This window comes from Protopterus annectens, chromosome 1.part1, assembly GCF_019279795.1.
Source record: "Protopterus annectens isolate FY-2018-M chromosome 1.part1, PAN1.0, whole genome shotgun sequence".
NCBI lineage: Eukaryota > Metazoa > Chordata > Ceratodontiformes > Protopteridae > Protopterus > Protopterus annectens.
The window spans coordinates 649,582,648-649,598,642 of NC_056726.1; the positions used below are offsets into that span (position 1 = coordinate 649,582,648).

A 15,995-nucleotide genomic window follows, 5' to 3' on the forward strand; every position below is an offset into this window, starting at 1 on the left:
GAAGGCCATCAACTAGAAAAGCTTACTCCGCAAAATGGAAACGGTTTTGTGTCTGGAATGAGAAAAAGGGCCAGGATCCTGGAGAACTGAATTTACCTCAAATACTACAATATTTGGTTGAGCTGCTAAGCAGTGGACTTTCATTCTCCTCCATCAAAATCCATGCCTCAGCCATTTCTGCAGAATACAACACTGATCCACCTTTATTCTCTCACCCTCTCTTAAGGCAGTTCCTCAGAGGGGCTAAGAATCTAAGACCTCCAAGCAAACAACCAATACCTGCTTGGGATCTTAATTTAATTCTGGAAAAACTGACCTTGCCTCCCTTTGAGCCAGCTGCCTCATCAGATTTGCAATATTTGTCCTGGAAAACAGCTTTCCTTCTGGCTATCACCTCAGCTCGTAGAGTTTCAGAACTACAAGCTCTCATGGCTAAACTGGATTAACTGGTCAGTCCAACAAAATAAAACAAATACAGCCCCGAAAAAGCTGAAAAGAGTCCCAATTGAGATAATCACGCATTGGCACACAAAAACGTTGAACGTAGAATTTCTTCTTTAATGAAAACTGTTAAAACCATACAGATTCACAAAACAGGCTCTCATGGCTGTCCAGCCTTTTATCATCTTCCATCAGGACAGAGTTTCCTTACGAACCAACCCGTCCTTTATGCCTAAAGTGGTATCCAGGGTAGCTTTAAATCAGGCCATACATTTACTTACTTTTTATCCTAATCCTCAAAACAAAGGGGAGAGATTACTACATTCCTTGGACATCCACAGACAACTGCGTTATTATTTGGACAGAACAAAGCCTTTCAGAAAATCAGAACAGCTCTTTGTGTCCTGTGCTGTAGGAGCTCAAGGAAAGCCAATTTCCAAACAGACAATCTCAAAATGGATAGCCCACTGCATACGCTTTTGCTATTCCTTTCATGGCAAAACTGTACCTATAGGCATTAGAACTCATTCCACCAGGGCCACAGCCACCTCTGCAGCTTTCCTCAGAGGAGTTCCTACCAAGGATATTTTGGAAGCAGCCACTTGGAGTTCTGTGCATACCTTCTCCAAGCACTACAACCTGCCATTATACTCCAAATCTAGAGCAGGCTTTGCCACTGCAGTCTTGCAGGGCATTTTGGCTCCTCCTAGTTACACCTAGTGCCTACCACCCCTTTCTTAGCTTTGGGATTCTACCCATCTGTTATGACTGCAGCTGTATGCACGATGAACATAGTACAGTTTTGTACCTACCATAAATGTAGATGTAATTTATGTATTGCCTTCCTTCTGGGTTGCCCTGACATCTGGGGCAAGAAAAACTGAAAAAAATGGCGTCGGCTGGTTCCTTTATACCCCTGTCGCAGTGACGTCAGGGAAGAAGCGATGACAACCGACGCCGGGCCTAGACTTTGGAATTCGGCCGACCGAGGACCCGCCTGACGGCAGGAGAACCCATCTGTTATGACTGCAGCTGTATTAGCACTCGAACATCTACATTTATGGTAGGTACAAAACTGTACTTTTCAAAACTGCTAGAAAAAAGAGCCATCCATGAAGTCCCCGCAGACCAGCACGGATCCGGAACTTACTCAAGGTTCTTTTTGGTACCAAAAAAGAAAGGGGACTTGAGACTGATTCTGGATCTCAGCAGACTAAAGAAGTCTGTACAAAGAATAAAGTTTCGGATGGTCACGCTACAGTCCATTCTACCCTTTCTGGGTCAGGACAATTGGATGTGCTCGAAAGATCATCAGGACGCGTACTACCATATCAAGATGGACAGACGCTCCAGGAGATTTCTTCACTTTCGGGTGGGAGCCAGTTCAGAGCTATGCCCTTTGGTCTCACCACAGTCCCCAGGGTATTCACCAAATGTATGGCAGTGGGCACGGCTCACCTGAGACGTCAAGGATTCCAGGTGTTTCCATATCTAGACGACTGGCTCCTCACTGCTACCACCAGGCATCAACTTCTACAAGCCCGGGATTATACAATCACGTCCTGTACCCAGCTAGGTATTACAATAAATTTCAAAAAATCTGCCTTGTTGCCTTGTCAATCTATCACTTACGTAGGAGCAGACTTAAACACAAGGGATATGTTTGCAAGGTTACCACTAGAAAGAGTGTCGCAATTCGTCAACAAGTGCAAATTCTAATGCAGAGCAAAAGGATCCAAGTCAGGTATGTCCTTCAAACTCTGGGCTCCATGGCAGCTGCCATTCTTCTAATCCCATTAACATACTTCCACATGAGAATTCTTCAGTGGCTTCTTTTCACACAGTGGTCTTTCCAAGAGCTACCCATGTCTAGGTTGCCCATGGATTCCATCTGTGCAGCTGCCATGTGTGCAAACTCTCATACCTTTATTTCTCATTACAAGGTGGATATGGTCTCCCGGAACAGAGCTGATTTTGGTTCCACTGTTCTGAAGAGTCTCTTCCACTGAGCCACCCAGGGTGTTAGGTGCTAGGGACGCTGTCCCAAACAGCAAGAATGAAGGTGAGATAGACAACTTAACATTAAAGTTTACCCCTGGGATCTCTTCTGTGTCCCTGTTTGACAGAGGTACAGTAAACTAACCTTAAAAGGGCTACCTTCTGTGACCTGCTATACAGAGGCACAGTCATCTAATCTAAAAGGGTGGCGAAAGCCAAACACACTCTGGCTAGGCTTATAAATGCCCTAGGGCAGATATCCTAGTATCAACCTATGAACCTATGAAGAAGTTATGTACCTACCATAACATTCCATGTTAGTTGTCTTCATCTCGCTTTCTTTCTTGCGTCCCTCCCTCCATCCCCCATCGTAGTGGATTGAGAGGAGTCCCTTTTTTCACTGGCTGAGTATTCTTTTATTGTTATTCTCCTGGCCAGGTCTTCCTAACCTATTTAGATATTAGAATGCATGGAACAACCAGTTTTTTGTTAACTGGTTTCTCTCTTATTATGTCTGGATTAGCTATTTCAAATGAGATCTGGGTAGCTATCTCTAGGCATCATGGGATAAGGGGTAGCCTCGAGCCAGTAAACAGCTCTCGAGCTATTGAAGATGGCCGAGTCGGAGCCCAGGATCGGCTCCGATCCCAAACGGCAAGAAAGAAGGCGAGATGAAGACAACTAACATGGAACATTATGGTAGGTACATAACTTCTTATTTTATATGACATCCCTGCCATTAAAGAGCAACTTGTAGTAATGTATTCACTTTGTCTGTGTTTCCTGTCTTTAGTTGTTTTCCAAAATCACCCCCAAGGAAATGACTATGAATAAGTAACTGGAATCTAGCTTCCCCTTCCCACTGCTATAGTATTTACAATAGATAAAGTGGTCTTCAAAAAAGAGCATATATTATAAGTCTGAAGGTGTTTAGTGTGACATTATATGTTAGATAAATCTCTCGAACCCTAATTTATAAAATACCTTTGAAGTTTGAACATAATCAAATGATAATATTATATCTTCTGAATGTTTTGTAGGTCCAGATCACTTAAATCCTGCAGTTTACATGTAGGTACTTTAACGAAATGTCTCTATTGACAAAACCGACTCAGCATTCTATAAAAAAAGAAAAAAAAAGAGCAAGAAAAGAAACCCATCGTTTAGTCCACTTCTCTGGATACTAGCAGGAATATTCTGTATAAAATGAATGTCAGCACAATGAGATAAAAAACACTCTGTTGAAGGAGGTGCTCTTCAAAGTCCTGGAAGAGTTCCTTCCTTAAGCTGTTTTTTGAGGTTCTATCAGTTTCCATGAGAGGATTCAGGTATTCAGAGTCTGCTCTTTTCTTTCAGGTCAAGAGTCCTCGGTTTATCCATCTGTTGTTCTGATGTTTTTCACATACTAATATGATTTATTTGGCTCTATTTGACTTCCCAACATTAGGGCTCTGTTCCTGGGCTCTCAGATGTCCTTCATTGTCTGATCCAGGGGTGGGCAAACTTTTTGATTTGTGGGCCACATTGAGTTCTAACATTTGACAAAGGGGCCATAACAGGAGCAGATAGATGGCATGCTTTGAAAACATCACCTCATTGGGGGAAAAATACACATCTTGGGATATGGAGAAAACATGTGCTTTAATTTCCAATGAAAATGAAGAAAAGCATTACAATAAAATCTCTGACTTCGAAATGAGTCTTTAAACACTGAAAATCAAATAAATGACCATTTTATTTTAAAGCACTGAAAGTTCTGTTATCCTTCAGGATATCACCATCGCTCTCCTCCTGACTGTCTTTTTTTTCAAAAACGGTAGGAGATGCAGATGTACTTGTCCTGTTCCTTTTATTCAATTTGTTTCCCGGTGCCAAAAGTCAACAAGTACCAGTGCAAGGACGAAACAGTTGCAGCAAGTCAGTCTGTGAAGCGTTATATTTGATCTGCGCGCACTTAAAAACTCGCCCTCAGACAGTGGTTTGCTGGCCTTTGCTATTTTGAATGAACGCATAAAACTGGCCTTGGTACTTGACTCTTGAATGGCAGTTTGACGGTGAAAAAAACTTTGCTGAGCCTTCAAATTAGCTGCCACCTTCTCAGCAGCAGCTTCCCGTTCTTTTGTTGAGAGCTTGCTAGCATAATTAGCGTGCTTTGTGGCAAAGTGACGGCTAATATTATACTCTTTAAAAACCGCCACAGTTTCTTGGCATATCAGGCAAACAGCAGATGATCGGTGTTCAGTGAAAAAATATTTAGTTGTCCACTCCTTATTGAACACTCGACATTCTCTGTCCACTTTCCTTTTCTTGGGTCCGCTCATCTTCATAGAGGGGCGGTGGGTCAAAGGGTAAAGTGCAAACGTGGAGTAATAGGCCTACGCTTCACCTCAACAAAGCCAATATATCTAGAGTGCGCCATCTAGTGAGGAAACATCAGAATTGCAGGGGAAATAAAACATTAACAAGGTTAATTTATTAAATTTTTTCAAGTTTGGCGGGCCGAATCAAAACGTTTAACGGGCCACATGTGGCCCCCGGGCCGTAGTTTGCCCATGCCTGGATCAATCACTGTACTTTCAGTGATATTCTCCAAAGATAAAAGTAATCAGATTGTGTTAGTGCTTTCTGTAGCTAAGGACCCTGTTTCAGTGATGAAGTGTTTATTGGCATCGATGAAAATGTTGCTAGAATTCTAAGTGCCTTTAAAGAATGAACAACTGTCTTTGGCATTTGTAACCTCCATTCAGGACACTGGCATACTTCATAGGTTCATAGATTAGTAGGTTCATAGATTAGTACTAGGCTAACTGCCCTTTTGGGCCATTTGAAGCCTAGCCAGTTACCCCATGTGAGAATCAAACCATGCACCTTGTGTCTTTAAGGTAAACACCTTAACCATTATGTCATCCTCCCACTCATCAATGCCATCAATCTGGCTTTGTTCTTAGCTGGATTAGTTGACTATTATTAGTCACCCTCCTGTTTTGTTGCATAGTCATTTGTTGAAAGTGCAGCTTTGGGGTTAAGGAGGTTTGCCCCCCAGCTCCTTAAGGTTGTCTGAGCTCAGTTTGTATGTGTAGAGAAGCAGCGGTTTGGAGGGCACATCCTCCTATGTAAGATTGTTGGGGGGAGGGGTTCCTTGCTTGCCATCTTCAAAAATGCCTTTGTTATGATTTTGGTTAAAGATGAACTGGTTTGTTGCAGATTTTATTTTTTTAGACTACCTACCCATCAAATACCCTTATAATAACTTATGAAGTCCTAGTTAAATGGCTCAGAATCAACCCAAAGAAAAATATTACCATAATAGCCACTTACATACCTCCCAGCAATACTCCCACTGACACTGAGGAACTCATAGCCTAGACAGCCTCAACCTACACCCATGAAACCATTATCACAGGTGACTTCAACTTAGACTCAAACACTTTCACTGGTGATAACCCCTCCAACTTCATAAATCTACATGGTTTCTCTCAAACAATCCAGTTTCCCACTCAGATAAACATAGCAAAAGGGAATCTATCTTAAACTGGTCAGTTATTAACAGTACCACCCACAACTATCTCTCCGGATGCCTTCCAAATAATTTACGTGACCATAGACCTACCTACTTAATCTGTCATCAGCTCAGCCCACCCAGAACCACAGTTTACAAAGTCATACAAAATACCAAAAACTTCTGCAACGAAGCATTCTTAAACATACTCAGTAAATGCAACTGGACACCACTCCATCATCTCCAACTTGGCCAGGCTGTAGCATACTTCAATGACACATGTCTAGCTGTTCTAAATAGCTTAGCACCAACTCATACATGTCATCTTAAAAATAAGAGATTGCCCTGGATATCAAAGAAACCATTAGACCTCCGAAACTAAGGGACGAAACCTGGTTTCAGTACCAGAAAATAAAAGACAATAAAACTCTGCTAGCATACCAGCAGCTCTGCAGTCAACTAAAAAAACAACTCAAACTAAACAAAAAACGTGTTATGAAAACAATCCCACAAAGTTCTGGCCAGCAATATTCGTTCCTCTACCCAGGTAAAGCTACAACCCCAGAACCAACAACCAATAACCAAAGCATGAGTATTGCCTCACAAATCACCACCTACTTTATAAACAGGATCCTCTCTTTAGTTACAGGGAACAATTCCACCCCACTTGTCTCTTCCACCTAATGTGGAAAGTAACAACAACTCTTTTGACCATATACCTGCCCCAACTAACACCGTAAGAACAATGCTGAAAAAACTGAAACCTTCTTCCTTAGCAGCTGACCAACTCCCCAATGAGTACCTCAAACTTACAGCTGATGCCATAGCTCTGCCTATCTCCATTCTGGTAAATAGGTGTATAGGAGAACAATCTGTCCCCAAATTATGGAAAATTTCCTATATCATCCCTCTACATAAAGGAGGAACATCAACAGAATTAAACAATTACAGACCCATAGCCACCTTTTCCCCCTGTGTCAAAATTCTGGAAAAATGTATCCACACTCAATTATTACAATACCTGTTATTTCATAACCTTATCGCTCCCTCCCAACATGGTTTCAGACCAAAATACAGCACCACCACAGCCCTAATTAATTTCTCTAACACCATCAACCAATTGAGAAATTTAAACCAACAAGTAACATTAATCTTCCTAGGCATGCCAAAAGCATTCAACACCGTCTACCATCAGAAACTCCTTAGTAGTCTTGCCTCACTAAACCCATTAGAGACTTCCCTCTCCTGGTTCTCAAGCTATCTTTCTGACAGACAAGCAGTACGATGGAAATCCGAGGGTTCCTATCAGAAGAGGAAAAGCTTAAATAAGTTGAACTTTCTTATATCGAACTTTAAAATGCAAAATCTGAAAATGTCGAAGGCATAGAACATCGATTTTTTTTCCCAGGGAAAAAATCGATGGGCCGTTCTCCAGACTTTGCTGTTTTCTCCACTGTAGTGTGATTTCAGAGTTGGTATATTTAAGTTGGGAGGTGAAGCCCCCCACTTTATTTTGACTGTACATTTTTTTTGTTTTGTTTTTTGTTTTTTTGTTTTTTTGGATCCCAGGGGAAAAAATTGCTAATCTGTTCCTTCAACATTTTAAGGTTTCGCATTTTTAAGTTCGATAAAAGATCATTTGCTATTTTTAACGCTCAATCTTGTGATATAGATGCGAAATTCGAACCCTCGCCACTTCTGCCTGTCTTGGTCAGAGTCCCACAAGGGTCCAATACTAGGACCCCTTCTTTAAACCATCTTCTCCAGTGATCTAACCTCATCTACAACACATGTTAAAGTAGTTCATTATGTGCACAATTCAACTTTAATCTTTTCAGTAGATACCTTACCAGACCTCCAAATAGTAGCCCAACAAGCTTTTAATATAGAAACATATCTAAGTAAATCACAACTAATCCTCAACCCTGAAAAGACAAAGTTAATGCTGTTTACCAGTAGCAAACAATCACCGACCACACCCCTTTTCACCATTCTCTCAGCGAACAACACCGTCGTTCAACCATTTGAGCGTAGCAAACTCCTTGTCATGACAATTGACGACAAACTCCGATTTGACCAACATAATAGTCATCACAATTAAGAAAGTTAACATCAAACTTGGCTCACTGTACAGAAGCAAGCCATTCCACATTGACAGTACCAGTCTAGCCGTATCCAGAACCTTCCTCCTCTCTACGCTTCTATATGCTTTCCCCCTCTTTGCCATCTTAAAAAAATCAGACTTAACCAAATTGGAAACTTGCTACAACAAAATAGCCCACTTTACAGCCAACCTTCCCCACCAAACCCACCATTACATTGCTCTAAATAAATTAAATTGGATTGAGCTACCCTAACCTTCTCCATCTCTACCAACTTAAATTCACACACAATATCACATCCTGACAGTTGCCCATTCATCAAGGAACTTGCTGTTCCCTACTCATGCCCATGAAGTCTAAGATCTGCAGACAGAAACGTTCTCACAGTAAACAAAGCTAACAACACTCACAGTAAAGCCCTATTCTCAAAACAAATAGCCAATTTATGGAACTCTCTACCCCACAACCTCCAAAACACACCTGAATCTACCAATTTCAAACTGCTACTATTTTAACATCTATCCAAGAACTGGCATTGCTCCTGTGCTACACCTGACTGACAAGATATCTCTAACTCTCGCAACACACTGTCCACTCTTTACCTCATTTTCTCCCTCTCCTCAGTGTTTTTATATATATATATATATATATATATATATATATATATATATATATATATATATATATTTAAATATTTAAACATATATATATACATATATATATATATATATATATATATATATATATATATATATATATATATATAAAGGAAATCTCATTTGTTCATAACTATTATTTAATATGTACACCGTACTAATTTTATTTTTCTCACAGTGATCACTGAAATGCTTGTGTGTTTTTCTTTTTGAACCTTTATCTACTTGAAAACTGTAGTGAATACTGGTTTGTACAGACTAGATGATGTGTATTCCCAATCTTACTGTATGTATACTATTGTACTATCTAATTATTGTATTTTGCTTGTATTTCTGTTGAAATTTTCTCCCCGGACCGCCGCTGAAAATGGGCTTCTGTCACAGTCGGACTTTCCCAGTAAACACATGTAAATTAAATTAATTAAATTAGTTTTAGCTTTCCTTGTACAGTAATAGCCATTTTGATGAGTTAATATAAATCCTTGGACATAGTAATCTAAGATGAGGTCTGATCCCCCACACACACACACACACACACACACACACACACACACACACACACACACACACACACACACTTTCAGTAGCACTGATAAACAATTAGAGTTACTGACTAATATGGAGGTATCGGAGGAAAATGTAGTTATGTTATTCTGTCATGTCCCTTATTCAAACATGTGCATAGAGGGGGCTTTTACATCTTTATTGCACCTTTTTCCTGAAGCTTTGTGATTTATGTATTACCCATCTTTACAGAGTTCTGCAGTCACCTCCTACCAATTCTTTTCATTTAAATGGAAAGGCCATGGAGTTTGTAAAATCTGTCCATTATAAGAGCTCACTAAAATGCTACATTACTTGTATTGCTTCAAACTCCTGCCAAGTGTTTTCCTTCCCCAGCTTTTCATTGTCAAAAAATGTAATCCGATGGGCATGGCATATAGCAGTGTACATTTATTCTCTGCTACTTAGAGCCAGCATCATCAACCTGCCCCTTAGGGGGCTCTTTTTGTTTAAAGATCCCTCCATTACGGTGAAGTTTCTCTATGCATAACAGCATGTTCCCAAACCAGTTTTTTCTTCATATAAGGAAAATTATACAATAAATGCTCATTACTATACCAAAACAAGCATACTGATTGAACAGCTCAATCTGGAGCCTGCTGTAAATCGAACATATACCAATAGAAAAAGTCCGGCTACTGAAGTACCATTGAGTGACTGGACTTTCTATTGGCATATGCTGTGGGACAGAACATAAGAAAAATCAGGTATGTTCTGCAAAACTAAACAAACAGAAACGTAACTTATTTTCCTTCTATATTTGCTCTTCCCCTCGTAAATCTGTTTATTCTGTTGTCTGTTGCTTCTGCACTGATGGTACTGTGCAGGCTTGGGAACATGAGTCTCATACGCATGCACACTACATCAGTATAGGGAAGACAACATGGAAGAAGACTGAAGTTTCTTTCTTAAAAGTAATTGTATATTAGCAATTATCCACTCCTGTTAATGGGTATATCATGATTTACTCACGGTTGGCTTTGATCACTCAGGCTTCACCAACTCCACTGCCAATCATGAGCGGACAAGTGATCCTCTGTGGCGACCCCTAACTGGGAAAAAGACAAAAGAAGAAGAAGTGTTAATCTTTTGTGTCTCACAAACTGCAGTTTTCTCCCAATTGATATTTAAAGATAGAGGTCATACTGTAAACCTAGAGGTGTGTTGCCTTGGAAAGCAAGATAAAGTACTATTTAAAAGCAAGGTGAAGGTTGCATGGAGTAAAATCTTGCCAAGAATAAACAGAAAATGTTATGGAATTTAAAGCACGTGTTTGTCATTTCATATTGCAGTCAAATTTTTTTGTATTCATAGTATAACAAAAGTTCATTTACAGTTAAAACAGTATCACATGCATTTCACTTTATGCACATATCCAAATAAATTAATGTGCATACCTTACTTATGTTTTTTCCCCAGGTGCCTTCATGTACTTTTTAAAATCCAAATTGTATATGTGGGTAAGTTAATTCACTTGAACTATTTTTGTGTGATTTGCTTTTCTTTAGTAGAAATACTCAGTTACGTACAGTATTTATAAAAGTGCAAGAAAAGTTGTCCATAATTGTGGCAGTACTTTTGCACATTAAGTTGTATGAACTGTATGATTAATCTTTGGCAGTGCATCCTGTTTAATTTGACAAATTTGACTGTGGATCATTCACTTATGCACATTTTCTTTCTCTTTGCTTGAAATGTATCCATTTTATTTTGTTGCTGTCAGTGAAGCTAAAGTTTGGGAAACTTTTTATTGCTAAACGGTCACTTTAAGTTGAAAGTTTGGAATGTTTGATTTGTTGAACTGCTGTATTGCTCAAATAAATATTAAGATGGAATAGCAGGTAAAAACATTGAAGCACCCTCAATAGTTACAAATGTCTTGCTTAAGCACCTCTCACGCTTACTCATGTGTTTCTTTGTGTGGTAGCCCTGACATTTCATACACACACACACACACACACACACACACACACACACACACACACACACACACACACACACTTCTTTTCTGCAGTCATATGCAAATACTAATGGTTAACAATCAAACCAAACAGTATCCTTTTGTGTACACAGTTTAGCAGAGATTTCTTAAATTTATTAAACATTTTGAACTGTTTGTACTCGGGTATGAAAGTTTTAAAGTAGCTTGAAGTATCTGTCTAGAAAATAAATGCTTTCACCTTTTTTTGTCATAATTTTCATACACAGTATTGATGGCATGGTACGTTATTCTTCACATAGACTTGTTGGATTGATAAATTTAGAACCCTGCTTTTGTACATTCACGATAGACTTATTGAACTAAGTCTTTACAGCAAATGCTTGTCATTAGAAAAAAGTGTAGCATTTAAAGATCCATTATTATGTAAAATTTAACAGCACATTTCTGTTTTCTTTGGGGTCTTACTGTAACTTAGTGAGTGGCTAAGGTTCTTAATGCTAAGGGGTTAAAAATGTAATTTCCTTCTATAATGAGAAGACTCTGAGAGACCCACATTGTTATCCCCCAAAACTAAACTATATCATACCAGACACTCCTGTACTTCCGCAGCCACCTAAAATAAATCTTCTCATACTCAGGCTTTAGACTACAATTTAAAAAATACTTCTTCAAGAAGCCATGTCCCCTCCTGCCTACACAGGTGTCTTGTCATCAAACCCCTTTTCTTCCCGTTCTTCCACTGTCTTCTTTGTCTTGCCATCTTTACTTCATGACTATGGTCATAATGTATTTTTTTATGTACTTCATATCTTAAAAGTGTTAGACTTTTATGTAAATACTGCTCAAAATGCTATGTGATATATAGAGGAATATTATTATTATTATTATTATTATTATTATTATTACATCATTGCCATTGCTGTGTATTAGCTCCTCATTATGCTGTGTGTAACCTGGAATAATATTTCTAGTTTTTTCTTTCTCTTTATAATCTACATATTAAACCATGATTACTTCACCCTGGCTGTATCTGAAATGGTCAGTCATGATCAGTGCACTACCCTGGTAAACAAACATAAATAAATACATTTTGGCAACCTAGGGTTAAATAATTTTTCTAAGCGCTCATTCCTTTTATTGTTTTTAGTAAAGGAAGGCCTAAGTACTATTCTATCTGGTCAGGCTCTAACTGATTAATTTGAATGGTTAAGTTAGTTCACTACATTTTCTGCACAATTCAGCTTTTATTTGTTCTAGTGCTTTGGTTATCCTAGGAATGTTCAACACAGTCACTCATTAAAAAAAAACTCAGTCTTATAGCTCCCAGCTGTTTGAGAGCATTGTATATGTAAAATCTACCTGGACAGACTGTAATAATCATTTTTGTAGTGGGAGAAGCCTCCCCTCCTGCACATTTCCTGAAGAAGGCAAGCCATTCACAACCCGAGACTTGCATATGATAACTCTGCTGTTGCACAGCAGTGGGAACGGGTAAAATTTCACAGAAACAGCCCATATAAGTTTTGCAAAGCAGTACCCCTGCATTTCCTACCAGTCTGTTTTACAAACTATGATCAAATGCAACTATGACTACATGAGTTAGAAACCAGTCAAATGGTTGCCAGTCACACGGGGGGGGGGGTGCTTGTTGTTTTTCTTTTCCTTTTGTAAGTCAAAAGGGAAAGTTCAAGTAGAGTTCAAAGGCCATGTCTCCATTCCCACTTAAATCCTATACATGTACAGGACCTACCTAATGGTTCCTTTACCTTCAACCATTTGGATCATGCATTATATTGGGATTGAGAGCCTGGCATCTCTGGACAACGTAAGTGTCCTACAACCCATATATTCCTACCTGCATTGTCTAGTCATTCCATTTTTTTCACCTTTTGGCAAAAGCTTTCCAGCTTCAGGTCTCTTAGAGCAGCATACCTCTCAACCTGGAAATATCAAAAATCTGGACAAGGCCCATGAAAAATAGGTACAAATCTGTATGCTGATTAACATAAAATTTGCATACATAATTATGTAACCCCACCCACTTAGATGGAATTGTGAGGTACCAGCTTTCAAACGCCAACTGAAGAACAGACAGACAAACTGTGGCACCAGAGTCCCCCAGCAGCCATTCCAATGTCCCATTACCAGGCTATTTCACCCCATTTACCATAACACTAATGTGCATACTGCTTTACTTCTACAATGATTATTTGGATTTTATATTTGCATTTTATAGCACAATGCACAAATACTAGTAGACATCTGCTAAACAAAGCAATACTGTCTCACAATGAAAATAAACTTAGCATTAAAAAATTATCTGCCCTTGAAACAGCATTGAAACCCACACCACATCCAAAGAAAATGCATCTGGCCAGTGGTGGATAAAGATTACCTTTGGGCTGTTTTCAAATCATAGGCCCCTTGCACACAAAACAAGAAACATGCATGTGTTCTTTGATACACCTTCCTTCTTCTTCTTCTTCCGGATTTTCCTGGTTAGGGGTCGCCACGGCGGGTCACCTGTCTGCTCATGATTGGCAGTGGAGTTTTACAGTGTCGAGTTGCCAGCCCAGCACCCAACCTTCCACAGAAGGCACACACACGCATACACTCATGCCTAGGGCCAATTTAGAGTGTCCAATCCACCAACAGCATGTCTTTGGGATGTGGGAGGAAACCGGAGCACCCAGAGAAAACCCACGCGACCACAGGGAGGACATGCAGACTCCGCACAGAAGGCACCCCAGCCGAGAATCGAACTGGAGAAACCACTTGCTGTGAGGCAGCAACGCTAACCGCTGCACCACTGTGGCCACCCTCTTTGATACACCTTCCTAACTTTATTAAATTATATTTCTTGTACAGTACAGCACACTTGTTAGACTTAGAGTGCATTTTAAATTTATTGTTTGCACATTTTTCCAGTAGGCAATGAAACAGAATGCATGAACCAATAATAACAAAACTGCCCAATTCAGAACATTTTCATCATGAAAGTCTGCTTACACACAAACAATATATATCTGTCTATCTATATACATATATATATATATATATATATATATATATATATATATATATGTATATTTACATAAAAATAGAATGACAGTACTGTAAGCCATGGGCATCTTGCACAGCTTCTCAAACTTATTTTCAGTTTCAGTTTTTTTGCTTGACTTCCTCTGATTTGTGTTTTCAGACCATATCAGTAACTGTAAATGCACAACAAAATAAACTAGGCGAACTGCATGTTTTAAGACTTCCAGTTTTTAGTCCAAGACCAAGTACTGAGTACAGACAGACCCTCTCCTACATTCATCCTGAAGCATCAAAACTATCATAGTAATCCAGGTGCTGTTAACTGGCCACTCTTGCTTCTCCACTCTCTGTAGTGGAAAAATGTGTTTTATCTTGAATGCTGGAAAATGTACTGTACTTGTTTAAAAATATTTTTCTTATAATGCAGCACAGAACATAATTATGATTTTCTGTTCCCGAATTTGGGTTAATGATATTTTTTGCACTTTCCACTGAGGCATAAATGCTTTTGTTCATGACATTTTCTCACTTCTGTTTTATCTGCAGCTACAGCCTTGACCTGTTACACCCATCTCTTTTAAAAGTACAACATAGTACAGTATGAGCAATGCAGCTACATACTTTGGGAGTAGATGCCACAGCCTTCTGCATCAAAAGCAAGTATTTAACCCGTTATGCTATTAACAGTGCAAGCAGACTCAGCATAAGCAACACTAAACTTCTCTTTACCTGAAGCTCTCAGCTCGTTGTAAAATCCACTTGACAGTCAACTGTATATCTCAACTTAGCAGCACAAGAAATCAGGAAAAAGCCAAAATGTATTGAGAGGGGGAGACAAAAGCCCAAAATCCAGGGACACATTTTAAACATTGCTTGTATAATTTTGGAAAGTTGCTAGAATAAAATGTGTTGCCACCATGCGTTTCACTGCCAAGTCTTGAACCCAGTACGACATGCACTACAGTCAGAGCAACATACCGCTATGCCAAATCAGCAGTTTCCTGAAAGATAGGGAGACTGAAACCTAAATGGCTATCAATTAGTGAATTCAGATGTTCATGTTTCACTGTTGCAGTCATTACATTTGGGTAATCTGGCAGGTTGCCCTCAGTCGGCCTGAATTCCAAAGTCTTGGGTCCTGGGTCGGTTGCTGTCTTTTCTTCCATGACGTCAGGGTTATAAAACATGCAGCTGACGCCATTTTCTAAAGTCTTTCTTGCCGCACGGTGCCCGAAGCAGAAGCATTTCGCAAGTGCCGGTCGGCCAATTACTGAAATATTCGTGTTTGAGTTTCAGAACCGAAGTCTTCACTAAAGCTAAGTATCCCGTCGGGGAAACTTGTTTCTTGCTTTTTACCAATGTCAGAAAAAGTTAATAAAACACTCGAAACAAAGCACTGTTACTGCAAACTGGATTCAAAGTATTTCCTTTATTGTAAAATCCTTAAAAACAGGTGATTGAGCGCTTTCTTCCCTCTCAAGCAGGGATCTCATCAGAATTTTTGCATTAAAGTATTTTGGAAACAGATTGAACTACCCAGAAATGTCGTTTGATAGCAATCCGACAACCGGAGTACATAAAAACGCAAAGAAAAGGACAGAGAAAGGCAGTCGAAATCCAAAACAGATGAAGCTTCTCCTAAGCCAGTCATCTGTTCGCCGGTACTCAGTGAGGCGCTTTCACAGCCCCTGATGCCCGTTACCTTTGAGTCGCAGGCCTCTACCGCAAGATACTCAAGGTATTGGACCGAC

General features: G+C 39.5%; 1 protein-coding gene across 1 annotated transcript in view; it reads left to right on the top strand.

Annotated features, from left to right (window-relative positions):
- Positions 1-15,995, top strand: part of FANCG (FA complementation group G) — a 1,917,581-nt gene that overhangs the window by 1,374,923 nt on the left and 526,663 nt on the right. The window contains exon 11 of the mRNA XM_044077386.1: positions 10,680-10,720. Coding sequence (XP_043933321.1) covers positions 10,680-10,720 — 41 coding nt within the window. The remainder of the gene's footprint in view (positions 1-10,679; positions 10,721-15,995) is intronic.